The sequence below is a fragment of the Doryrhamphus excisus genome, chromosome 14 (genome assembly GCF_030265055.1).
Source record: "Doryrhamphus excisus isolate RoL2022-K1 chromosome 14, RoL_Dexc_1.0, whole genome shotgun sequence".
In the NCBI taxonomy this organism is placed as follows: domain Eukaryota; kingdom Metazoa; phylum Chordata; class Actinopteri; order Syngnathiformes; family Syngnathidae; genus Doryrhamphus; species Doryrhamphus excisus.
Genome location: NC_080479.1, coordinates 838,403 through 866,023, shown reverse-complemented (window position 1 = coordinate 866,023; position 27,621 = coordinate 838,403). Strand labels below are relative to the sequence as shown.

At 42.4% G+C, this 27,621-nt stretch overlaps 2 protein-coding genes across 5 annotated transcripts in view; both read left to right on the top strand.

The window, feature by feature from the left end:
• LOC131102374 (F-box/LRR-repeat protein 2-like) overlaps positions 1-24,157 on the top strand; it is a 34,037-nt gene extending 9,880 nt beyond the window's left edge. For 3 of the 4 annotated variants that reach the window (XM_058047987.1, XM_058047988.1, XM_058047986.1), the window contains 12 exons: positions 204-265; positions 10,044-10,098; positions 12,115-12,189; positions 12,360-12,454; positions 12,575-12,739; positions 13,932-14,058; positions 14,176-14,250; positions 14,320-14,450; positions 19,390-19,450; positions 19,531-19,575; positions 19,679-20,035; positions 21,322-24,157. In XM_058047987.1, coding sequence (XP_057903970.1) covers positions 204-265; positions 10,044-10,098; positions 12,115-12,189; positions 12,360-12,454; positions 12,575-12,739; positions 13,932-14,058; positions 14,176-14,250; positions 14,320-14,450; positions 19,390-19,450; positions 19,531-19,575; positions 19,679-20,035; positions 21,322-21,429 — 1,356 coding nt within the window. In that variant the 3' untranslated portion in view covers positions 21,430-24,157. The remainder of the gene's footprint in view (positions 1-203; positions 266-10,043; positions 10,099-12,114; positions 12,190-12,359; positions 12,455-12,574; positions 12,740-13,931; positions 14,059-14,175; positions 14,251-14,319; positions 14,451-19,389; positions 19,451-19,530; positions 19,576-19,678; positions 20,036-21,321) is intronic. The other variant, XM_058047989.1, reaches the window with a different exon arrangement.
• Positions 24,158-24,564: 407 nt separating this feature from the next.
• Positions 24,565-27,621, top strand: part of LOC131102376 (CLIP-associating protein 2-like) — a 64,943-nt gene continuing 61,886 nt past the window's right edge. Inside the window, exon 1 of the mRNA XM_058047990.1 lies at positions 24,565-25,418. Coding sequence (XP_057903973.1) covers positions 25,221-25,418 — 198 coding nt within the window. The 5' untranslated portion in view covers positions 24,565-25,220. The remainder of the gene's footprint in view (positions 25,419-27,621) is intronic.

The window sequence follows — 27,621 nt, the reverse complement described above, 5'->3', positions numbered from 1 at the left end:
AGCAATTATTACTAAGCTTGTAAGAAGTGGGAGCCAATGACAGCGCAGCAGCGTGCAAGAATCACATTTGTATTCCACACACTCTGACTTGCTGTTGCCGGTGTATTTGGCGAGGATGATTGTGTGTGTGTGTGTGTGTGTGTGTGTGTGCGTTTGGCTGCGTCAGCTCAACATAACGCTGCTGTTGTGTTTGTTGTGTGCAGGTGTTCTCAAACAGCGATGAAGCCCCCATTAACAAGAAGCTCCCCAAAGAGCTGCTTCTTAGGTAAGATGAAATACGTGCAAAAAAAACCCACACACAATAGCACACAACCTTGAGGGCGGGCTTTAGCGGCATTAAACATTTTTTTTCTGCGCGCTAAGCAGTTGTGAGGTTGTCAAAACTTTATGTAAAGTTCAGCTGAGGATTTCCTTTTTGAATACCATATCTTTCATTCATTCATTTCAGCTGTCTTCAGGCGAGAGGCGGGGTACACCCTGGACTGGTGGCCAGCCAATCACAGGGCACATATAGACAAACAACCATTCACACTCACATTCATACCTATGGACAATTTGGAGTGGCTAATTAACCTAGCACAGAGAGGAGAACATGCAAACTCCACACAGAGATGACCGAGGGTGGAATTGAACCCTGGTCTCCTAGCTGTGAGGTCTGCGCGCTAACCACTCGACCGCCGTGCCGCCCATACCATATCTTCCTTTCATTTATTCATTCATTCATTTTAATTTCCTCACGAGGGTCGCGGGGGTGCTGGAGCCTATCCCAGCTGTCTTCAGGCGAGAGGCGGGGCACACCCTGGACTGGTGGCCAGCCAATCACAGGGCACATATAGACAAACAACCATTCACACTCACATTCATACCTATGGACAATTTGGAGTGGCTAATTAACCTAGCATGTTTTTGGAATGTGGGAGGAAAACCGGAGTACCCGGAGAAAACCCACACATGCACGACCGAGGGTGGAATTGAACCCTGGTCTCCTAGCTGTGAGGTCTGCGCGCTAACCACTTGACCGCCGTGCCGCCCATATCTTCCTTTCATTTATTCATTCATTCATTGTAATTTCCTCACGAGGGTCGCGGGGGTGCTGGAGCCTATCCCAGCTGTCTTCAGGCGAGAGGCGGGGCACACCCTGGACTGGTGGCCAGCCAATCACTAGTCAGATTAGGCTTCATCAGTTTATGGTCAAAAACTAGATAGGATAGCTTTAGTCAGGCTAGATCTTGGTTTGAGCAGGAACCGATGAAGCTAGCTCAGATGAGAGGCGAAACGTCCTCCAAGACTAGCTGTCTGAAAGAAGATGACTAGATAGGACAGCTCCAGTCTGGCATTTGTCAGATTGGAGATTGGGCATAATGAGTTCGTGCTCCAAAGACCAGATAGGGCAGCTCTAGTCTGGCTCCAGCTAGATTAGAGCTCTGATCTAGTTAGACTAGAGCTGTTCTATCTAGTCTTTGAGCATGAACTCATGAAGTCTGCTCGTATGAGAGGCGGAACATCTTGGAAGACAACCCTTAGAAGACTGGGATGAATGACTGGAAACATTTTGCTGAATTCCTGCTAATTCCTAAAAATATCCATATATTTCTGGTCAAGTGGTCATCACGCTGGCCTCACAGCTCGGAGACCCGAGTTCAATCCCACCCTCGGCCATCTCTGTGTGGAGTTTGCATGTTCTCCCCGTGCATGCACCCGTGGGTTTTCTCCGGGTACTCCGGTTTCCTCCCACATTCCAAAAACATGCTAGGTTAATTAGCCACTCCAAATTGTCCATAGGTATGAATGTGAGTGTGAATGGTTGTTTGTCTATATGTGCCCTGTGATTGGCTGGCCACCAGTCCAGGGTGGACCCCGCCTCTCGCCCGAAGACAGCTGGGATAGGCTCCAGCACCCCCCGCGACCCTTGTGACGATAAGCGGTAGAAAATGAATGAATGAATGAGTTCTCCTCCTATTTTGTGTGGAAGTGGTAACTTTTTGGCTTCTTATTTTGTCCTTCCCCACCCTCGGCCATCTCTGTGTGGAGTTTGCATGTTCTCCCCGTGCATGCGTGGGTTTTCTCCGGGTACTCCGGTTTCCTCCCACTTTCCAAAAACATGCTAGATTAATTAGCCACTCCACATTGTCCATAGGTATGAATGTGAGTGTGAATGGTTGTTTGTCTATATGTGCCCTGTGATTGGCTGGCCACCAGTCCAGGGTGGACCCCGCCTCTCGCCCGAAGACAGCTGGGATAGGCTCCAGCACCATTGTGAGGATAAGCAGTAGAAAATGAATGAATGAATGGGCATGGCTTGCATTTGCCCCTTTTTCATTGGTATTTAGGCACAAATGCATCGTGAATTCTGCCTAGCAACAAGTGGTTTTATCTTCCGATGTGTCAGTAACCCTGGCTCGCTGAACATATTTACCACGGTAAAAAAAAAAGGAGGCATAGATTGTGTAGGTTATTACAATTGCAACAACGAACACCGAATGTCTCCGTATGTGTGTGTGTGTGCGCGCTATAAATAGCTTGTCTTAGCTGGTGGGGAAGTCCGCAGTGCCGCTGCGTCGCTCCAGCTGCGACCCGCCCGAGACTCTCCGGTGCACCCACTGACACCAACGCACCCTCAGCGGGGGGGGGACAATGCTGCTATGTTATGCAACGCATATTCCTGTTTGTTAAAGTCACACGACAGCGTCACCATGTCTGGCTTTTTTTACACAAACACGTCTTAGATAGCAACGCCGTCTTGTGATCACGGCCTCTAGTCGCAGTCAAGCCGGTCCCCCCCCCCCCCCCCCGAAGAGCGACATCGTCACAAGATGTTTGTCTGATCTGATGAAAGGTTATAAAAGGCTATTCTAAGGAGATTCTATAAATATTGTTTTATCCGCATAAAAGCTTCCATACGTAATCTTTCACCACAAATCCAGCCCAGTGTTGACCGCCACACGTAGATTTGGCACTTCCTGTTGACCCTTGCTCATTAACACACTATAACGGGACTGTCTGTAAATGCCGCTAGTCATTCCAACTCCGTACAGTAGCGGGCATCATTCTTACGCACTTGCTCTGCAGGAGATAAAGAACACGTAGTAGGAAGGATTGATCAACGTAGTGATTTTTGTGTTGCTACATTATAGATGATGTTATAGCGAGTATTTACAGCGCTCTGGATATAAAAAGCGGCGAGTGACAAATCGAGTGAAGAAGAATCGAGACTCTGACAGTCGGTGCTGCCGGGCGCTCCCCCCCCCCCATTATTCTCACGACATTCCCATAATATTCTAGCTTTTCCCACAACCTCATTTCCCAATTACAACTTTGATTTTAGATCTTGATTTCTTTCTCATAACATCACAGCTTTTAAATTAATTATGACTTTATTCCCGTAATATTTCGACTATACAATAACTTATTTTGCAACCTGATTTTCCCCCAAATTACAAATGCATTAATCGTTTTATTTCTCCTCACATGACGGCTTTGAAAAAATTAAATCTTAATAAAAAAAAAAAAAAACTTACTGCATTTTTTTTGTTGAATTATACTACCGGTCAAAAGTTTTAAAACGTTTTAAAAAAGTTTTCCAGTTATTTATTGAAATTGAAGTTGTACAAGTCCAATGAATGGCTTGAAATGGAACAAAGGTAGGTGGCGAAGTGCCAGATGTAAAAAATAATAAATAATAAAAAAAAGGACAAGCCTTAACAGCTGTAGTAATCCCTACTACTGTAGTACTTAGTCCCTCCTCAGTACTGCAGTAAAACCTCGTCAACATCACTTCAACATCACTGTACTGCAGAAAGCATTTGTTTTGTAGCTTTTACCTCCTGAGAAATTGGAATGTTGTCAAACCTTTGACCAGCAGTGTATATTTGCCGCCGAGCAGCACTTTTGAACACCCCGTGTCACTTTTTGCAAATGCGTCATAGCCAATTACAAAAAAACAGAAACCCTGCAGCAGCCACAAATAGATTGCAGTCCTGTGGGAACAGCCGTAACGCGTTGACAAATGAGCACTGGTGCGTTTGGGCTTCTTTTTACTCGCATAAGCCCCGACTCAGCAGCCTGCATCGCCACCCAAATTCACGTCAGGCCCGAGTTGCCATAGCAACCGGGCCGGGACTTAACAACGAGAGCGATCCAGCCAGGCTTGAAGGGACAGGTGTTTGTCAACAAGTGTGAGCATGCTCCATTAAAATCTCATCATGCACCATGCTGGGAACGGAAACGGTGCAGGATTTGATGGCTTTTAGCTTTTGGGGTCTTATTCCTGTGTTGGTGGACTTTACTTATACGGTACTTTAAAACTGAATGAAATGTAAACAATACGGTAATGGTAATGGTTTAATTTCATTTGAACATGCATCAGATTACAATTGAATGCATCCCATAATCAGTTCCCAGTTCCACATGTCCAAAAGGAGTAGGAAGAAGCAAAGCTTATTAAATCCTACCCCTCCATCTGGTACTGTTACAATCAGTAACTGTTACATTTGTTCACTTCCTGCTTTCCTAATACAATTTAAGTTATTTTTGATTTATATTTTTTACTTTATTTTATTATAATTGTATTATATTAAATTATATTATTATATTAAATTATATTATAAATGATAATAAATTAATTATAAATATGTTTAAATTTTTTTAATTTATTTTATTTTTTTAATAATTTTTTGTCACGTACCGAAGTACAAGGTGATATGACCATACAATGACATAATGGGTATGCTTGTATTGTTTCTTGAATTGGCTCATCGTTGGGCATTGTTTGACTTCCTTACTCAATCCATTCCATAGTTTGATTCCACATACTGAAATGCTATGGCTAGCATAACGTAGTCCTAGCATATAAGTGTACTTATATATACTTATAATACTGTTGAACAGTGTCTTTGTGGGGTGGTCGCTACTTCCAAGCTAGACTATTTTACATGTCAAAGCTGTTTTATCAGCTGGGGACTGATACAAAAGAAATGTGCTGTCATAGACAACCACCATGTATGTCACCAGGCATCATATGCACCAAAGTTGGGATTCTTTTGAAATAAGATCAACCTATCCCAGCTGTCTTCGGGCGAGAGGCGGGGTACACCCCGGACTGGTGTCCAGCCAATCACAGGGCACATATAGACAAATCCCACCCACATTCATACCTATGGACAATTTGGAGTGGCTAATTAACCTAGCATGTTTTTGGAATGTGTGAGGAAACCGGAGTACCCGGAGAGAAAACCCACACATGCACGGGGAGAACATGCAAACTCCACACAGAGATGCCCGAACGGAGATTCCAACCCAGGTCTTAAGTGCACGTAAGTCCATGTAAAACTAAAAGACAGGATGTTCAAGAATTGACAGAAATAGTTAGATCATAAAATATTTATAAATACAGTACAGGCTCACGTGGGACACGGAGCCCGCAGGCTTCTAGGGGGAGTAGTCCACCTGCTTTTCATTCCCAGAGACTTGTGTGACGCTAGCCAGCACAAAATGATGGCGGTGATAATAAAAGCATGTCATCTTCATCATATAGCATGACTTCTGATCAACATCTTACCATGTGGTTACCAGTTATTTACCTTTACATTTCAGTGGACAGATGGATAGCATTTTAACAAGAAAACTACCACAAAATATGACAGCAAAAATGGAAGAATGAAGTCAAATTATTATCATTATATATATATATCATTGAAAAGTGTTGGCAGACCTCACAGCTAGGAGACCAGGGTTCAATTCCACCCTCGGGCATCTCTGTGTGGAGTTTGCATGTTCTCCCTGTGCATGCGTGGGTTTTCTCCGAGTACTCCGGTTTCCTCCCACATTCCAAAAACATGCTAGGTTAATTAGCCACTCCAAATTGTCCATAGGTATGAATGTGAGTGTGAATGGTTGTTTGTCTATATGTGCCCTGTGATTGGCTGGCCACCAGTCCAGGGTGTGCCCCGCCTCTCGCCCGAAGAAGACAGCTGGGATAGGCTCCAGCACCCCCCACGACCCTTGTGAGGAAAAAGCGGTAGAAAATGAATGAAAGAATAAATGAAAGGAAGATATGGTATGGGCGGCACGGCGGTCGAGTGGTTAGCGCGCAGACGTCACAGCTAGGAGACCGGGTTCAATTCCACCCTCGGTCGTGCATGCGTGGGTTTTCTCCGGGTACTCCGGTTTCCTCCCACATTCCAAAAACATGCTAGGTTAATTAGCCACTCCAAATTGTCCATAGGTATGAATGTGAGTGTGAATGGTTGTTTGTCTATATGTGCCCTGTGATTGGCTGGCCACCAGTCCAGGGTGTACCCCGCCTCTCGCCCCAAGACAGCTGGGATAGGCTCCAGCACCCCCGCGACCCTCGTGAGGAAAAAGCGGTAGAAAATGAATGAATGAAAAGTGTTGTGATTTTTCTGCCACATTGTAGTGGCATGAAGTAGAAATATCGAAGAAAATATTTATTTTAAAGTTACAATATGAACAAAAAACAATAAAGTCATTTTTGGAAAATTAGGTTATGGTAAGAGAATACCAAAGAAGCAATCACCTAACCGACCAAAGTTGTTTTTTTTAACCCGAACACCCAATATTTACATATACAATATACACATATTTATATGTATTTTACATTTTTTGCGCAACAGTCAAAAAGTGGTTATAACTGCAGAGTAGAAGAGATGATGTTTGGTGTTTGACCGCGGACCGCGTCTGGGGCGAACCACAGTGACAACTACCGACCGGAATTGCTAACAATCCCGCGGGACCGCGACTTACAGTCCGGAAAATATGCTAATTAGTTGAAGCTAGAATATAAGGCTCCATAATTTGAATGATATTACGGAAGAAAATAAACTTTTACACAAATTTTTACGATTTTTTCAGTCTGTGTAGGCGGTTTTGCTGAGTGCGTTTTGGGGGTTGGGGTTGGGGGGTGGCTTTCTTGCACACTCAGACACCTACAAATGGATAAAAAAAGATAAACACGTTACTCCTAAACATTACATCACTCAGTGTTTAGGAACTCTCCTCTCTCTCTTTCTTTGCATGGCGTTCTGTCCATCCACGTCACAATAGGCTATGCTAGCATGTCCTAGCGCAGGGGTGCTCATTAAGTCGATCGCGATCTACCGGTCGATCGCAGAGGTGGTACTGGTCGATCGCTGGTCGATCGCGGCGTGACATTAAAAAAATATCATCCCAGCATCAATGCCGTCACTTGATTGATATACAGGACAGCCATTCAGATGACAACTGAATGTTGCCCTTCGGGCGACCAATCAAATCAAACAACGTCTCTAAGTGCAGCAGAACTTACGATGTCAGCCTATCATCCATCCCCGTTACTTGATTGACATACAGGACAACCAGTCAGATGACAACTGAATTTTGACCTTTAGGTCACCACTCATGCGTAAACAACGATGCAAAGTGCTAAGCTAGTCGGCGAATTGCGTTAGATTTTAAGCCCTCGCTAAAGTTTATGGTCACTAAAATGAGTGAAGGAGCTGGACCAAGTAAAAAGGCAAAAACTGGACCAAGTAAAAAGGCAAAAAACATATCACTTCCATACGGAATGGGAGGTGGACGTTTTTTTCACAATGTCTTTTTCGAAGTGCGTTTGCCTCATATGCCATTCTACCATCGCAGTACCAAAGAAGGGAAATGTGGAGGTAATTACAAAAAATGTTAATAGTTAATTATGTGTGTTTTGCAATATTGGCTCATTTGGTTATGTAAGGTACATCAACATACATTGTACGTACAAATAATCCTCAATACATTTGAAAATAAATAGATGTTTTGCATTTTTGTAGTGGGTAGATCATTTTGACTCGGTCATTTTAAAAGTAGCTCGCATGCTGAAAAAGTGTGAGCACCCCTGTCCTAGCGTAACCCCCCCCCCCCCCCCCCCCTACTCTACCCCCAGCCTCAGCATCTAAGAGACATCGCATTGCGCTCTAAGCTTGGGTCACGAGTCCTTTAATATTCTCCATATGGGCTCCCAATAGTCTACCTGTGTGTGTGTGTGTGTGTGTGTGTGTGTGTGTCCTTGCATTAATGTATGTGTCCCCTCGTGGCCTCGTCTCCCTCAGTGGCAGAGATTACTCATTGGCAGATTAATGGATTGAGCTGACCCAGAAGCCTGCTGCGGTGTGAGGGCCTCTGCTGCACCCAATAAACAATGCCACTTGTACTCTTTCTTCCCTGATAGAAATCCCATATTGTAGTCTTTTTTTTTACTATTCTTTTACTAAGTCTCAGAGAGCCCACAATAGCGTGTTGGTCAAAGTCTGGCCTTCATGCTGGAAAATCATGCACATGTGCTCTAGAGCAGGGGTGGGCAAAGTACGGCACAGGGGCCACATACTGCCCGCCATGTGTTTGAATACGGCCCGCCCGTTCTCTAGTGTTAAACCATGACAAAGTTTCAGATCATGAGGTTTGCACACACACAAGGATCAAAACGCTCGCTTTCAAAAAGGTGCGGTAAAACCGTACCTTTGTGATGTCACAGAGGGGCGTATTTCCTTACATGGTTATTGTTGGTAGTTGCTCTACCACAGCTCAATACAAACACACCTCACATTGAGGAATGGGACAGGAGGACACAGAGGTTAGCAATAGTAGCATGGCTATCCGATGCTAAAGTGCTAACGTTACATTCACATTTTAACCGCAACATCATGGTTATTGTTGGTAGTTGCTCTATAGGAGACCACAGCTCAATACAAACACACCTCACATTGAGGAATGGGACAGGAGGACACAGAGGTTAGCAATAGTAGCATGGTTATCTGATGCTAAAGTGCTAACGTTACATTCACATTTTAACCGCAAAATCATGGTTATTGTTGGTAGTTGCTCTATAGGAGACCACAGCTCAATACAAACACACCTCACATTGAGGAATGGGACAGGAGGACACAGAGATTAGCAATAGTAGCATGGCTATCCGATGCTAAGGTGCTAACATTACATTCACATTTTAACCGCAACATCATGGTTATTGTTGGTAGTTGCTCTATAGGAGACCACAGTTCAATACAAACACACCTCACATTGAGGAATGGGACAGGAGGACACAGAGGTTAGCAATAGTAGCATGGCTATCTGATGCTAAGGTGCTAACATTACATTCACATTTTAACCGCAACATCATGGTTATTGTTGGTAGTTGCTCTATAGGAGACCACAGCCCAATACAAACACACCTCACATTGAGGAATGGGACAGGAGGACACAGAGGTTAGCAATAGTAGCATGGCTATCTGATGCTAAAGTGCTAACATTACATTCACATTTTAACCGCAACATCATGGTTATTGTTGGTAGTTGCTCTATCGGAGACCACAGCTCAATACAAACACACCTCACATTGAGGAATGGGACAGGAGGACACAGAGGTTAGCAATAGTAGCATGGTTATCTGATGCTAAAGTGCTAACGTTACATTCACATTTTAACCGCAACATCATGGTTATTGTTGGTAGTTGCTCTATAGGAGACCACAGCTCAATACAAACACACCTCACATTGAGGAATGGGACAGGAGGACACAGAGGTTAGCAATAGTAGCATGGCTATCCGATGCTAAAGTGCTAACGTTACATTCACATTTTAACCGCAACATCATGGTTATTGTTGGTAGTTGCTCTATAGGAGACCACAGCCCAATACAAACACACCTCACATTGAGGAATGGGACAGGAGGACTCAGAGGTTAGCAATAGTAGCATGGCTATCTGATGCTAAAGTGCTAACGTTACATTCACATTTTAACCGCAACATCATGCTAGGTTAGCGCGGACATTGAAAAAAAACAAAACACACCATCATGAGCTCCTACATCCCTAGCCGACTGATGGATTGTTGGCGTTTGGCATTTTTAAGATGTGTTGTGAAGCCTGGGAAAAAGAGTTTTTTTCTTGATGAAAAGCGAGCGCTCTCTCGTACAACATCAGGAAAAAGTTGTTTTTGCATCATTGTGGACCTTTTATGATTTAATGTTGTCCATTTATTAATCCTATTATTTCTCCCTTTGCAACTCCCTGTAGGATATTCTCCTATCTGGATGTGGTTACACTCTGTAGGTGTGCCCAAGTATCCAAGGTAAGCCCCGCCCACCATAACACTAGCCACGTTTACATGAGGAGTTTTTCTCTATCCCAATGGAATCTTTCCGAAAACAATGGTATCCATGGAAAAGGAATATTCCAATCTCTTGTTTACATGCGGCGCTATAATCCAACAGAATAGTCAACGGGGCATGCCCAGTAAAACGTAAACATCAACATCACGTGATACCGACTTCCCCGAGTTTTTTAACTCTGTATTGCCAGTTTTTCCTTCGTCCGGTCTTGGAATTTAGTTTGGATCCAAAACAAACTTTGCTTAGCAGTCCAGTGCCCGATTGCTGGCCTCCATTTTTTAAAAGTGAAGAACGTCTGGAGCTGCGTGTTACGTCATATCTGAGGATATGACGATAACAGGAAAAGATCAAATTCAATCTTGCTAATATTTTATCGTTAAACCCGGGACATGTTTTATATAGATATATATTTTCTTTTTATGAATAAATTATAGAAGGGTTTAGATTCTGTTCCACAGGTGGCGCTAATGCACACCAAAGCTGCTTGCCAACCGCCAATAAACAACAGAAGAAGAAAAAACACCACAAATAAGAACTTTCTGTTTGAGCGGGTACAAGATACCTCAATCGGATTCGGGAAAGGAATATTCCATCCCCGGGAATCCCATTATATGTTCATTGGGATTGGCACTTTTCTTTCGGAATGAGGTGTATACAAAGGTTACATTCTTTCAATTTGAGTAAATAATCCGGAATTGGAATATTCGGGGCGGCACGGCGGTCGAGTGGTTAGCGCGCAGACCTCACAGCTAGGAGACCAGGGTTCAATTCCACTCTCGGCCATCTCTGTGTGGAGTTTGCATATTCTCCCCGTGCATGCGTGGGTTTTCTCCGGGTACTCCGGTTTCCTCCCACATTCCAAAAACATGCTAGGTTAATTAGCGACTCCAAATTGTCCATAGGTATGAATGTGAGTGTGAATGGTTGTTTGTCTATATGTGTCCTGTGATTGGCTGGCGACCAGTCCAGGGTGTACCCTGCCTCTCGCCCGAAGACAGCTGGGATAGGCTCCAGCACCCCCGCGACCCTTGTGAGGAAAAAGCGGTAGAAAATGAATGAATGAATGAATGAATCCGGAATTGGAATATTCGGGGCGGCACGGCGGTCGAGTAGTTAGCGCGCAGACCTCACAGCTAGGAGACCAGGGTTCAATTCCACTCTCGGGCCATCTCTGTGTGGAGTTTGCATGTTCTCCCCGTGCACGCGTGGGTTTTCTCCCACATTCCAAAAACATGCTAGGTTAATTAGCCACTCCAAATTGTCCATAGGTATGAATGTGAGTGTGAATGGTTGTTTGTCTATATGTGTCCTGTGATTGGCTGGCGACCAGTCCAGGGTGTACCCTGCCTCTCGCCCGAAGACAGCTGGGATAGGCTCCAGCACCCCCGCGACCCTTGTGAGGAAAAAGCGGTAGAAAATGAATGAATGAATGAATGAATCCGGAACTGGAATATTCGGGGCAGCACGGCGGTCGAGTAGTTAGCGCGCAGACCTCACAGCTAGGAGACCAGGGTTCAATTCCACCCTCGGCCATCTCTGTGTGGAGTTTGCATGTTCTCCCCGTGCACGCGTGGGTTTTCTCCCACATTCCAAAAACATGCTAGGTTAATTAGCGACTCCAAATTGTCCATAGGTATAAATGTGAGTGTGAATGGTTGTTTGTCTATATGTGCCCTGTGATTGGCTGGCGACCAGTCCGGGGTGTACCCCGCCTCTCGCCCGAAGACAGCTGGGATAAGCTCCAGCACCCCCGCGACCCTCGTGAGGAAAAAGCGGTAGAAAATGAATGAATGAATGGAATATTCGGGTCCATGTTTACATGGCTATTGTTTTGGTCAAATGTCAGCATTGCAGCATAGCGCCCTCTGTTGTGCGTATCGGGCAGCGCCGCTGTGAATGATGAAGCCTTTTTAGCCAGCATCAGCAACACCGTCTGCACAGTAGAGCTGATGATGATGATCTCCTCCATCTGACAGGCATGGAACGTTCTGGCCCTGGACGGCAGCAACTGGCAGAAGATCGACCTTTTCAACTTCCAAACGGACATCGAGGTGAGCTCTGTGGTGTCCAAATTGCGGTCGGTGTGTGTCGAGTAGCCTGATCCGGCCCCCCCCCCCAGCTTAGTGCTGGGTCAGTAGGCTTCGGTGCCGACGGTGACGTCACAGCTGATCCTCTTCCCTTGTGACTCTCCTCTGTCTCTGTTTGTTTGTGCGTCCCTCAGGGCCGCGTGGTGGAGAACATTTCCAAGCGTTGCGGAGGCTTCCTGAGGCAGCTGAGCCTCAGAGGCTGCCTCAGCGTGGGGGACGCCTCCATGAAGTAAGACTCACTCCCACCACCCACCACCCTTCCCTCTCAGTCACTGTCGCGCATTATCGCCGTCGTCATCATTGCTCTCTCCTGCCTGCACGATAAACAGTAACTGCTGGTCCTCCTCAGGACATTTGCGCAGAACTGTCGAAACATCGAAGTGCTGAACCTGAACGGCTGCACCAAGATCACGGACAGCACCTGCCTCAGCCTCAGCAAGTTCTGCTCCAAGCTCAAGCACCTCGATCTCACCTCCTGCGTTTCCATCAGCAACCATTCCCTCAAGGCTCTCAGGTAGACGCCGCCTCCTCGCTTCCACTAATTGGTGCCCAAACTCAGAGTTGCACATGAATTGTGGGCGCAACTAGGTGGAGATTAATAGTTGCATATGAATTGTGCACACTAATAGTTGCTCAAGAATGGTGTGCACACCATTATTATATTATTTTTATTTTATAAATTATATAAATATTGTATGTACTATTAATTGCCCAATGTTGGCCAAAAAAATTATCATTATCAGGTGGAGATTAATAGTTGCATATGAATTGTGCACACTAATAGTTATATAGCAATAATGATGTGCACACCATTATTATATAAATATTATATAAATTATTTTATTAATTTATTTTTATTTTTATGCACACTAATAGTTATATAGCAATAATGGTGTGCACACCATTATTATATAAATATTATATAAATTATATTATTAATTTATTATTAATAGTTATATAGCAATAGTGGTGTGCACACCATTATTATATAAATATTATATACATTATATTATTAATTTATTTATTTTAATTTTTATTTTTATAAATTATATAAATATTGTATGTACTAGTAATTGCCCAATGTTGCCCAAAAAAATTATCATGATGAGGTGGAGATTAATAGTTGCATATGAATTGTGCACACTAATAGTTATATAGCAATAATGGTGTGCACACCATTTTTATATAAATATTATATAAATTATATTATTAATTTATTTTTTATTATTTTTATTTTTATTTTTATTTTTATTTTTATTTTTATTTTTATTTTTATTTTTATTTTTATTTTTATTTTTATTTTTATTTTTATTTTTATTTTTATTTTTATTTTTATTTTTATTTTTATTTTTATTTTTATTTTTATTTTTATTTTTATTTTTATTTTTATTTTTATTTTTATTTTTATTTTTATTTTTATTTTTATTTTTATGCTGTAGGGGTCTTACACCCCCATTCTTCTGGCATGTCTTGTCACATCCACATCCATGCCTCCTGATGTTTGATGGGACTTCCAGATGCCCCCCCCCCCCCCCCCCCCCGGTTCCCGGAACACAAATACTTACACATTGTTTGTACATACTAATAGTTGCCCAATAATAGTGATCACTAATAGAAGCACATTATTTGTTCACACTAGTAATTGCCCAATCATACAAGATTAGCATTAGCATATGACTTGCGTGTGTTTGTGTGTCGCTGTGTAGTGACGGCTGCAGAATGCTGGAGATGTTGAATCTGTCCTGGTGTGACCAGATCACACGCGACGGCATAGACGCTCTGGCTCGAGGCTGCGCGGGTTTACGAGCGCTGTTCCTCCGAGGCTGCACGCAGGTACGCTGGTCGCGCTCCGTTATCCCACGCACTGCGTCTCCAGACTGTAGTCGCCCATGATAGTAATGATGCATGCGCTTAATAAAGAGCTTCATGATTTGTGTTATTGTCGTGCAGCTGGACGACGGCGCCTTGAAGCACCTTCAGAAGCACTGCCAAGAGCTCACCACCATAAATATGCAGTCTTGCATGGTGAGAGGAAAAAAAATGGCCGCTGGTCATTTCCAACAAACGTGTTTATGGTCCTGTTTGTGTCTGCAGCAAATAACGGACGACGGCCTGGTGAGTCTGTGCCGAGGATGCCACAAGCTGCAGATCCTGTGTGTGTCTGGCTGCAGCAACATCACCGACGCCTCCCTCACTGCACTGGGACTCAACTGTCCCCGACTCAAGTAAGCAAGAACAACACACAAATTATACATTCGCTTGGAGAAAAAGTCCAAATATCTTGGGAAGAATGATATTTTACAAGAATAAAGTCAAAACGGGTTAGTGGTGGTTAGCGCGCAGACCTCACAGCTAGGAGACCAGGGTTCAATTCCACCCTCGGGCATCTCTGTGTGGAGTTTGCATGTTCTCCGGGTACTCCGGTTTCCTCCCCCATTCCAAAAACATGCTAAGTTAATTGACGACTCCAAATTGTCCATAGGTATGAATGTGAGTGTGAATGGTTGTTTGTCTATATGTGCCCTGGGATTGGCTGGCCACCAGTCCAGGGTGTACCCCGCCTCCCGCCCCGAAGACAGCTGGGATAGGCTCCAGCACCCCCGCCACCCTCGTGAGGATAAGCGGTAGAAAATGAATGAACATTATTAGAGACCTCTCGACGTGAAATAACACCCCTATAGTCACTTTTACACACATTTATAGTAAACATAACAGAAAATAATACATATAAGGCATAAACAATTAAGACATAAATAATATTTACATTTTTTGGAATGTTTATGTTCGGTTCCTCCCACATTCCAAAAACATGCTAGGTTAATTAGTGACTCCAAATTGTCCATAGGTATGAATGTGAGTGTGAATGGTTGTTTGTCTATATGTGCCCTGGGATTGACTGGCCACCAGTCCAGGGTGTACCCCGCCTCCCGCCCCGAAGACAGCTGGGATAGGCTCCAGCACCCCCGCCACCCTCGTGAGGATAAGCGGTAGAAAATGAATGAACATTATTAGAGACCTCTCGACGTGAAATAACACCCCTATAGTCACTTTTACACACATTTATAGTAAACATAACAGAAAATAATACATATAAGGCATAAACAATTAAGACATAAATAATATTTACATTTTTTGGAATGTTTATGTTCGGTTCCTCCCACATTCCAAAAACATGCTAGGTTAATTAGTGACTCCAAATTGTCCATAGGTATGAATGTGAGTGTGAATGGTTGTTTGTCTATATGTGCCCTGTGATTGGCTGGCCACCAGTCCAGGGTGTACCGAAGACAGCTGGGTTTGGCTCCAGCACCCCCTGCGACTCTCATGAGGAAAAAGCGGTAGAAAATGAATGAATGAATGAATGAAAGTCAAAACGTTAAGAGAAAGAAGTTGTATTTTAACGAGAGAAAAAACTCACCATTTTACAACTAATTAGGTGCATTGACTTTGGATAGCCCGGTTCCTCTGTGATCTTCAGCGGACGACAATCTTCACATCCTGCCACAGGTTTTATTTTGGGTCGAGCTTCACTTTCTTCTTCCTGAGCCATTCTTGTGACTTTTGGATTATTATCCTGCTGAAAGATAAACCTCCTTTCAAGGTTCTGGCTTTTTGCAGACAAGGTAGGGTCCATACTCATGGTATGAGTCGGCTTTGCTCCAAACATACTTCCTGGTCTATGTTTGCCAAAAGGTTCAACTTTGGTTTGATCTGACCAGATCACACATTCCCACATTACTGTAAAAGAGCCTTCAGGTATGGCTTTTTCTTTGCAAAACCCCCATGGAGACCTTCCGTGTGTAGAGTGTGGGACATATGGACTTGTGTACTTTAGTCCCAGCGACCTGGAGAGACTGCTTTAGACTTCCAAGAGTTAGAGAGGTTTCTTGAAGACCTAGAACGTTTTCTGTGCGGGTTATTGTGTGTAGCTGCTCTATCGGGGTCCACAACTCGATACAAAGGGCTGAAAAAATCAGCATAATCGGTCCCCTTTAAATCATTCAATTCCAGACATTTTTCACAACCAAGACAATGTGTTCAGTACCAGATATTTTTGACTGATCTTTCAAGGCACGCACAATATTGTGTTCTACGGTGAACCAAACATGGAACCCACCAAAAGACAGATTAGTCTCTTGTCTTTCATCATTAAAAAAAGCTTTGTTTCTACCCTTTTCTGTTCTTTTGTAATCGGCAGTTGAACATAGGTAAGTTTCAGGAAAATGTTAGTTCCCAACTAAAAATGGAACTCTGACTTTTTCACAGCGATGCAGTTTTTTTTTGGTAAAATATATCTACTTTGTTAGCATGTCCACATGTGTTGGATGAAAAATGTTAGTTCCCAACTAAAAATGGAACTAGGACTTTTTCACAGAGCTGCAGTTTTTTTTTCTATAATATATCTACCTTGTTAGCATGTCCACATGTGTTGGATTTTTTCATTTTTCACGACGCTGGAGATGTTTATATGTATGATGATTGGCGATAGGACGTTGTGTGATACTGTTCTACGCTTCGTGTGATACTATTCTATGCTTCATGTGATACTATTCTACGCTTCATGTGATACTATTCTACGCTTCATGCGATATTATTCTACGCTTCATGCGATACTATTCTACGCTTCATGCGATATTATTCTACGCTTCATGCGATACTATTCTACACTTCATGCGATACTATTCTATGCTTCATGTGATACTATTCTACGCTTCATGTGATACTATTCTACGCTTCATGTGATACTATTCTACGCTTCATGTGATACTATTCTACGCTTCATGTGATACTATTCTACGCTTCATGTGATACTATTCTACGCTTCATGCGATACTATTCTACGCTTCATGCGATACTATTCTACGCTTCATGCGATATTATTCTACGCTTCATGCGATACTATTTTACGCTTCATGCGATACTATTCTACGCTTCATGTGATACTATTCTACGCTTTATGTGATACTATTCTACGCTTCATGTGATATTATTCTACGCTTCATGCGATATTATTCTACGCTTCATGTGATACTATTCTACGCTTCATGTGATACTATTCTACGCTTCATGCGATGCTATTCTACGCTTCATGCGATACTATTCTACGCTTCATGTGATACTATTCTACACTTCATGTGATACTCCACTTCATGTGATACTATTCTACGCTTCATGTGATACTATTCTACGCTTCATGCGATATTATTCTACGCTTCATGCGATATTATTCTACGCTTCATGCGATATTATTCTACGCTTCATGCGATATTATTCTACGCTTCATGCGATATTATTCTACGCTTCATGCGATACTATTCTACGCTTCATGCGATACTATTCTACGCTTCATGCGATGCTATTCTACGCTTCATGCGATGCTATTCTACACTTTATGCGATACTATTCTACGCTTCATGTGATACTATTCTACGCTTTATGTGATACTATTCTACGCTTCGTGCGATACTATTTTACGCTTCATGCGATACTATTCTACGCTTCATGTGATACTATTCTACACTTCATGTGATACTATTCTACACTTCATGTGATACTCCACTTCATGTGATACTATTCTACGCTTCATGTGATACTATTCTACACTTCATGTGATACTGTTCTACGCTTCATGTGATACTATTCTATGCTATATGCGATAGTATTCTACTCTTCATGCGATACTATTCTACACTTCATGTGATACTATTCTACACTTCATGTGATACTCCACTTCATGTGATACTATTTTGCACTTCATGTGATACTATTCTACGCTTCATGCGATACTATTCTACGCTTCATGCGATACTATTCTACGCTACATGCGATGCTATTCTACGCTTCATGTGATACTATTCTACACTTCATGTGATACTATTCTACTCGTCATGCGATACTATTCTACGCTTCATGCGATACTATTCTACACTTAATGCGATACTATTCTAAGCATCATGTGATACTATTCTACGCTTCATGTGATACTATTCTACGCTTCATGTGATACTGTTCTACACTTCATGTGATACTATTCTACGCTTCATGTGATACTGTTCTACGCTTCATGCAATACTGTTCTACGCTTCATGCAATACTATTCTACGCTTCATGCGATACTATTCTACGCTTCATGCGATACTATTCTACACTTCATGCGATGCTATTCTACGCTTCATGCGATGCTATTCTACACTTCATGTGATACTATTCTACACTTTATGCGATACTATTCTATGCTTCATGTGATACTATTCTACGCTTCATGTGATACTATTCTACACTTCATGTGATACTCCACTTCATGTGATACTATTCTACACTTCATGTGATACTATTCTACACTTCATGTGATACTCCACTTCATGTGATACTATTCTACACTTCATGTGATACTGTTCTACGCTTCATGTGATACTGTTCTACGTTTCATGTGATACTGTTCTACGCTTCATGCGATAGTATTCTACGCTTCGTGCGATACTATTCTACGCTTCGTGCGATACTATTCTACGCTTCGTGCGATACTATTCTACGCTTCGTGCGATACTATTCTACGCTTCGTGCGATACTATTCTACGCTTCGTGCGATACTATTCTACGCTTCATGCGATACTATTCTACTCTTCATGCGATACTATTCTACGCTTCATGCGATACTATTCTACGCTTCATGCGATATTATTCTACGCTTCATGCGATACTATTCTACGCTTCATGCGATACTATTCTACACTTTATGTGATACTATTCTACGCTTCATGTGATACTATTCTACGCTTCATGTGATACTATTCTACACTTCATGTGATACTATTCTACGCTTTATGCGATACTATTCTATGCTTCATGTGATACTATTCTACGCTTCATGTGATACTATTCTACACTTTATGTGATACTATTCTACACTTCATGTGATACTATTCTACTCTTCATGCGATACTATTTTATGCTTCATGTGATACTATTCTACGCTTCGTGCGATACTATTCTACGCTTTGTGAAATACTATTCTACGCTTCATGCGATACTATTCTACGCTTCATGCGATACTATTCTACGCTTCATGTGATACTATTCTACGCTTCATGCGATACTATTCTACGCTTCATGTGATACTATTCTACGCTTCATGCGATACTATTCTACCCTTCCTGTTCTCAGGATCCTTGAAGCGGCCCGCTGCTCCCATGTGACAGACGCTGGGTTCACCGTGCTGGCCAGGGTGAGTTTTCCCACGCTGTCCGTCTTCCTATGGAAGCAGATGGCCATCTTACACGCTCCGTCTGCATTTTTCCCTGACAGAACTGCCACGAGCTTGAAAAAATGGACTTAGAAGAATGTATTTTGGTAAGAGGATTGAAACTGTGCCCAATTCTTTTAAGTCCGTTCCCACTCACTTGCCCACCGGAGTCTTCAGACGTGTCCTTGATGAAAGATTGTCCTCTCCCAGGTGACGGACAACACCCTGGTTCAACTGTCCATCCATTGCCCTCGCCTGCAAGCATTGGTAAGCATCACCTCCAACATGGCTTCTTTTCCCGCCTCCTTCTGCCCTCACCGCGTGTCGTCGTCGCCGTCCTCCTCCTCCTCGCAGTCCCTGTCTCACTGTGAGCTGATCACGGATGACGGCATCCGGGCGCTGAGCGGCAGCGCCTGCGGCCAGGAGCGCCTCACGGTGGTGGAGCTGGACAACTGCCCCCTCATCACCGACGTGACCCTGGAGCACCTGAAGAGCTGCCACCGGCTGGAGCGCATCGAGCTCTACGACTGCCAGCAGGTCACCCGGGCCGGCATCAAGCGGATCCGGGTGAGCGTGTGGTATCATATCTTTAATCATGTGGAGTGCATGAGAAAGCGGAGATGAAAACACAACTCAAGAACAAGTATAATACACAACACGGCAACAAAGCCACAAATGAGACGCATGACTCTCCACTGACTGTAAACATAACCAGCACCATTGCACATCTCATAACTTGCTATATTGGGGGAGTATGCCACTCTAGTACCCAGCATGCTTTGTGGGCGCTTTGACGGTTATAGATGTTTGATAGAGCCTTTTCCCTGGTTCCTTTGTTTGCTTTGTTTACCTCTGACTATGCAGCGTTACAGTGCATAAAGTGCCCCATCATAAAAAGAATAAATAAGTTAAAATTAATCCAAATATAATCATGAATAATTATAATAATAATTATTATAATTATAATAATATAATTATAATGATTATACTTACTGGACAGAAACAACTGGCAATTCTAGAGTGTCCCATTGTTGTAATAATAATAATAAACACAATAAAATTCATACATATTTACACAATCTAATTAATAAACATTTACAAAATACATATCTATATATACAATATAATAATAAATAAAATACATTTAATGAAAAGACTACTCTAGAGTCTCTCATTATATTCATAATAAATAATAAATAAATAATAACTATAATGCAATAATAATAATAATGAATACAATAAATTCATAAACTAATAAAATAAATACTGAAATGTATAAACAAAAAGCACATTAATAAACTAAAGGGCTATGCTGGAGTGTCCCATTATTATAATAAAAATTATAATATAATTAGAATAATTAATATAATTATTATAATAATAATTTATAATAATAATTATTATAATAATAATTACAATACAATATAATTATAATAATTAATATAATTATAATGTACATCTCAGATGTTTGTACATTATAACATTATTATAATAATAATAATAATTATTATTATTATTATAAGTTATTATAAAAGTCTGAAAATAGTATGAATGAAATCTAATTAATTATGTTAAAAATGAATAAAAACAAATAATGTATTTTTTAAACAAAAGGTAGTGCCACATTCCCTGTGGTGTCCAAAGGTAATGATGGGGGCGCCCCCCCCCAAATAAATGAACATACAGTAAACACTGAGTATCCGTAACAATTCCAGGATGCCCAGTGGGATACATTGTGGCCGTCCCAGGCTCCGCTGGAGCTGCATGTCATTGAAGGGACACACCGGGACTCACGGGGACGCTTGTTTGCTCTTTTGGTCCCCCAGTGTGACCCCGTCTCTTCGCTTTGACAGGCCCATCTTCCAGAGATCAAGGTCCATGCCTACTTTGCCCCGGTCACGCCCCCTCCCTCTGTGCACGGAGGCGGGCAGCGTCTGTGCCGCTGCTGCATCATCCTCTGACAGTGGAGGGCCAGGGGGGGCCACCTCTGCCTGCAGGTGCTGCTGCTCTGAGACCGGGACGGTGGCGGCAGCAAGTGGGGGAGGACCCGATCGGGGGGGGAGGAGGAGGAGGAGGGGCTGGACCCACTCGACCGCTCCTGGTCACATAACCATAACGACACGGACGCATCGCCGCCGGTCCCCCTGTCGGCTCCACCCGGCCCCCCCTCTTCCTCATCCGCCAGGACATCAGCATGGAGGGACGACGAGGACGCTTCATCATCATCTGCTCTTTTCCGTTTGGACAAAAGCCGCCGTTCCACTCCTCGCAGTCCGACTGCAGCGTGTCGTTTCCCGAGTCGAGGAAGGAGACTTGATCCTGTGGGCCTGACATCACGTGACCATCCTGTCATTCATCCCGCTTCCAGCTACGGACACGCACGTGGACCAGACCGGCGTGGGGGAATCTGGAGCCCATCGAGATCAGCAAGAAAACAGGAAGTAGATCAACAGACCATGTGACATAGTTGTACATCTCAGATGTTTGTACAGTTTTTGCAATGAGGACAAAAAAGACACTTCATGGAGGTAGGCCAACAAAAAAAATGATTTATGACTTTTTTTTTTCCTTTGTTGTTGTACAGGTGGTCCTCGGGTTAGCAACCACTGCCGCTGCTACCTAGCATGTGACGTACGCGTCCAGTTTACGTTAATTCCTAAATCAGCCAGGGCTGTCCAAAGCTCAGCACATTCGAAAAATAGGGTTTAGAAAAAAGAAGTCGTCAATATAATATTGTGAAAATATTTCACAATATTGTGAAAAAATATTATATTAAATATAAAATATTAAATTATTAAATAAAATATTTTATTATATTAAATATAAAATATTATTATTATTATCATTATTAAAAATGTTAGCATAAAATTTGAATATTTTACGTTTTTAAGATGCAATATTATGGGAAACAAACAAAAAAACAAGTCATCCAGTGATCATAATATCACAGGAATAAATTCATAATATGCGAATTACGTCACAACACTAAAAGCGATGGCTTTCCTTTTCCTTGCCGCACTTCAAGACATGAAGTCCAAAAAGTTAACAAATACGGTGGCGTGAAAAAGTGTTTGCACTCTTCCCGATGTCTTATTTTTTTGTAACACGTTTTTTCTAACACACAGATCATCAAATTGAAATATTAGTCAGCGTACGCAACCCAACACAAAATGACACTTTTATTATTAAGGGGGGGGGGGGGAAGCAACATGGCCCTGTGTGGAAAAAGTCATTGCTTTGGGACTCAAGCCAAACACAGTGAGAGCCGTTATGCACACACGATGAAAACCGAGAGCGCAGCCACGACTCATCCAAGAGGTCACAAAAGACCCCGCAACAACATCCAAAGAAGTGCAGGCCCCACTTGCCTCAGTTAAGGTCAGTGTTCATGACCCTGGACAAAAACGGCCTGCATGGTAGAGTTCCAAGACCAAAAACAACATTGAGGCTCATCTCAATTTTGCCAGAAAACATCTTGATGATCCCCGAAACCGCATTTTAGAAAAAGATGATATCAACAGTAAAATACGGTGGTGGTAGTGTGACGGTCTGGGGCTGTTTTGCTGCTTCAGGACCTGGAAAACTTGCTATGATAAATAAGCATGCATTGTGCTGAAAATGGTCCAAAACACACCAGCAAGTCCACCTCTGAATGGCTGAAGACTTTGGAGTTGGTCTAGTCCAAGTCCTGATCTGAATCCTATTGAGATGCTTTGGCATCTCCAATGTGGTCGAATGACAACAATTCCTCCACAGCTGCAAGAGACTCATTGCAAGTTAGCACAAACGCTTGATTGCACTTGTTGCTGCAAAGACGGGCCCGACCACTTCCACACTAAAAACAGCTCGTGTTGCGTTGTCACTGACTAAAAATGACATTGTTTTGATGGTCTGAAACATTTCAGTGTTACAAACCTTCAAAAAGTAGGAACTTCGGAAGGGACCGAGACTTTTTCACGCCACTGTAAGGGAAGTTATTAATGAATCTACGGGAGTGTGTTCATACCCGAGGAGCACCCGTGCCGGTCCACTTCCTGCTTGGGTTGGCATTGTGAAAATTGCAGAGGACCCTCGCCGTTTGACAGGAAATAAAAAAGATGGTGTAATTAAGAGCCACAATGTTTTCAAAGTATTATCAGGGCTTTTCCCGGCTAAGACTCTTATCCAATCCTGGCAGTAGCCCCGTGCACTAGCTCCCATTTGAGCGTTTGTTTACATCCTGGATTAGCTTAGCACCACAACACAAACATGTTTACATTTTTTTTTTTTTTTTTTAGTCTGCCTTCCCCACACGTGATGAGTCCAGTAGGAATCATTTCATTGGATCGTTATTTCAAATTTAATGTGCATTAGACGCCAATCAGGGCACTGTGTTGCACTTTTTTTTTTTTGACAATCACACAAATTCATACGATTTGGAAAAAAAATGTTAAGTATCTGGACAAGCCCTACAAGAAAACCGTAACAGACTTTGATGTCATGCTTTGATCTTTTCATCTTCTTGCCCTGGACAACAGACTACTATGTAGTGCCAAGAGACTTCCAGGAGGATGATGGACAGACAGAAGTAGAAAAAAGATGATTGACAGCTGAGCTGACTGACTCGCTAACGCCCCCCTCCTTGACAGCTCTTCTAACAGTTTTATGTTTGAGAAAATAAATGGGAAAAATAAAGATGGATAAATAAAATTTAAAAAAAACGTCATTTTGTCTGCACACATGTATCTGTGTCACCATTTCTACTAATACATATAATCTGTATAGAAATAGGTGAAATTAAGGAAATTAAGTTAAAAACTGATTAACATTGTCATGATATAGCTTCTATTTACATATTACACTGTTGAGTCTATGCAATGTCATCCAGAGACCGACAGGTGGCAGTAAAGATCCATGTAGACTACAGACACGCCCACATGAAACTGATTGCTGTAATATTACATTACATATTATTTTCATTTAAATTATTTGTACGTGTTTAATGTGTCGGTTTGCCTACAAACGTCTCGGGTCGGTTTGATCGTTTTTTCTTTTTGTTTTTGTTTTTATTTTTAAGTCCGGCGTTATGCTTGGGCAGCTGTGCGGTGGCTGAGGACCCCAGTCAAGAGAGCCGTTGATAAGACCGAAGCTCGGCACAAACGCGCTCCTTCCCCGGCAACGCTGAAGCTTTTATCGCTTCTACGCAGCTCTCATATTTCTGGAATAAATAGACGCGAGTTCCCCGCTGGACTTCCCAAACTGGCCGCTTTGGAGACTTTTCAGCCTGGCGGGAATGGAATAAGAAACCCGTTGGAGTTGGACGTCCAGACGCTAAAGGCCCTAAGCTAGCATTGTTTGCTAACTAGCCGGCTGCTATTTTTGCTAGCACAGGTCCCACCACAGAGGCTAATTTTGCGCTTTCGTTTACATATTTTTGTAAGGAAACAGCCGACTAACCACTACAATCTTACGATTTGTTGACTTTGTGAGAGTTTTTAGTGGTTTTCTTTGCTAATAAAGTCAATTGAGGAACTAGCAAGAAGGGGTTTCTGAGCGCTGATGAGAGCTTTTCATTCGGCGGGGGGATGACTTGTGAGTCAAGTTCTCACATTGTGGTCACGGCGGACTAGTTGATGATCCGACATCTGTGAAACCCGGTCCAGACTTTCCAGAGGCCTCCGCAGACTCACAGGATTGCGCTAACACATCGCTGGGTCTAGTACCCCCACTTCCCCGTCCTCTTGTCTGCTGGCCACACGGCCCAGTGTGTCCAATGGAGGACCATGACAACATGGACTATTTCTACCAGCAGGTGTTGCAGAAGGATGTCACCCGCAGGCTGCAGGTCGGCCAGGATCTTATCGACTATCTGAGGGACGCTAGTCGGTCCCCTGACGTGGAGCAAGACAAACCCCGGCTGGATAAGACTGTGGATGAGCTGACTGGATGGGTGAACTCCAGCAACTTCAAGGTGAGGACGGTGTGGACTTTTGTTGGTGTGGTGCTGTCATGGATGCTGATTATTTCCGAGCATGGATCTTGGCTTGCTGGTGGGGGGGGGGTTATACATTGTTGTCTGGCGGGGGAACCATTGTCAGGACTGTAGACGACTGGAGAAGCACTGTCGAGGATGGGGGGAGGGTCAGAGGAGCATCCATCCATCATGGCCTCTCTCATCCTATTTATGTATTGGAGGTCTTCATCCATCCATCTGTGTGTGTGTGTGTGTGTGTGTGTGTGTGTGTGTCATTCCCAACATCAAACCGATACTCCCGGCCGTATTTCCGGGCTAAGCATTTCCTCCCATTCAGTTGTGAAATCGGATTCTTCTCATCTTCCTTTGCATCATTTGTGCTGTCTGCATCGATTAGTGTGTGCGTGTGCATGACACACTGTGAGTATCGGCAGCTGCCGTGTTTGGAGATGTGATTTCCGACATGCACCATGTACATCGATGACCCTTGACCTATATGATATGGTAATGTTAATGGTTTTATTTCATTTGAAGATGCATCAGATTACAATTGAGTGCATCCCATAATCAGTTCCCAGTTCCACATGTCCAAAAGGAGTAGGAAGAAGCAAAGCTTATTAAATCCTACCCCTCCATCTGGTACTTTTACAATCAGTAACTGTTACATTTGTTCACTTCCTGCTTTCCATAATACGGTTTAAGGTTGTTGTTTTTTTTTTTAAATAATGTACCTCGTACCGAAGTACAAGGTGATATGAGCATCCAATGCCATAATGTGTACCATAGTGCGTGTCAATATAGTGATATATATAGCACATCATGACTGGTTCAAGACGCTTTATCCTTGTATTTAGCAAATTAATTTTATTTATTAATTTATAAATTAATTTTATAAATTTTTGTATTTTTTTTTATAGTTAAAAAAATAATTTCTTATTTTTTGTCACATACCGAAGTAAGTACAAGGTGATATGAGCATCCAATGCCATAATGTGTACCATAGTGCGTGTCAATATAGTGATATATATAGCACATCATGACTGGTTCAAGACTCTTCATCCTTGTATTTAGCAAACATCAACTGCTTGTATTGTTTCTTGAATTGGCTCATCGTTGTGCATTGTTTGATTTCCTTACTCAATCCATTCCATAGTTTGATTCCACATACTGAAATGCTATGCTAATGCTAACGTAGTCCTAGCATAGAAGTGTTTCAGATTTAGTTCTTCCCTGAGATCATATTTCTCCTCTCTTGTAGAGAAGTACTGGATGACATTTTTAGCTAATTGGTTGTTTTTAGCCTTATGCATTATTTTAGCTGTTTGAAGATTAACTACAGTAAACCTCGGATATATCGGACTCGGATATATCGGAAATTCGCTCACAACGGACAGATAAAAAAGAACCGATTTTTCTGTAATGCATTTCCAATAAAAATTCATTGCATATATCTGATTTTTTATAACGGATTTCGCCTATTTCGGACAAAATCTCCAGTCCCGTTCCAATGCATTTCCATGAAATTTTCCTGGCATATATTGGATGGCCGCATCGTTATGCTAATCTTGTTGATGTCACTGGCTATTGTCTTTCTCCTGGCTCCAGATTTAGGACAAATATAAAAGTGAGTGACGTCAATAATACTAGCACAGCAGCGAATGAGATCTTAACCTCACTATTGGAAATAACGTAGGCCTGACGGGCGTAACAGGGCCTAGCTTAATTAACAATTTGTTATGCTCAGAGTCCAATAAAGTTCAATTCTCATTACCTTACGTCTCTTTTCATTGCCCAGTCCAGGTACATTGGAAACATAGTCAAGGAAGTGCCTTTTTAGAACGGATAAAATCCCATTTACGCATATACCGGATATAAATCCGATATATGCGTAAAACGGACATTTTCCGGTATACGCATATAACGGATTTCGCTTATATCGGACAAAACCAGTGGGAACAATTGAATCCGATATATCCGAGGTTTACTGTATATGAACTATATGATATGAAAAGGGAAGCATGCAATTTAGACAAAAAATTGTTCAGACGCCTTCTTTAAAGGGGAACTGCACTTTTTTTTTAATTTTTTCATTTTGGCCATCATTCCCAATCCTGATGTGAAACATGAACACATATTTATTTCCCTTTTCTGGCCATTAACATGAAAAGGTCTCTACGAAAGCAACAAGCCTGATATTTTT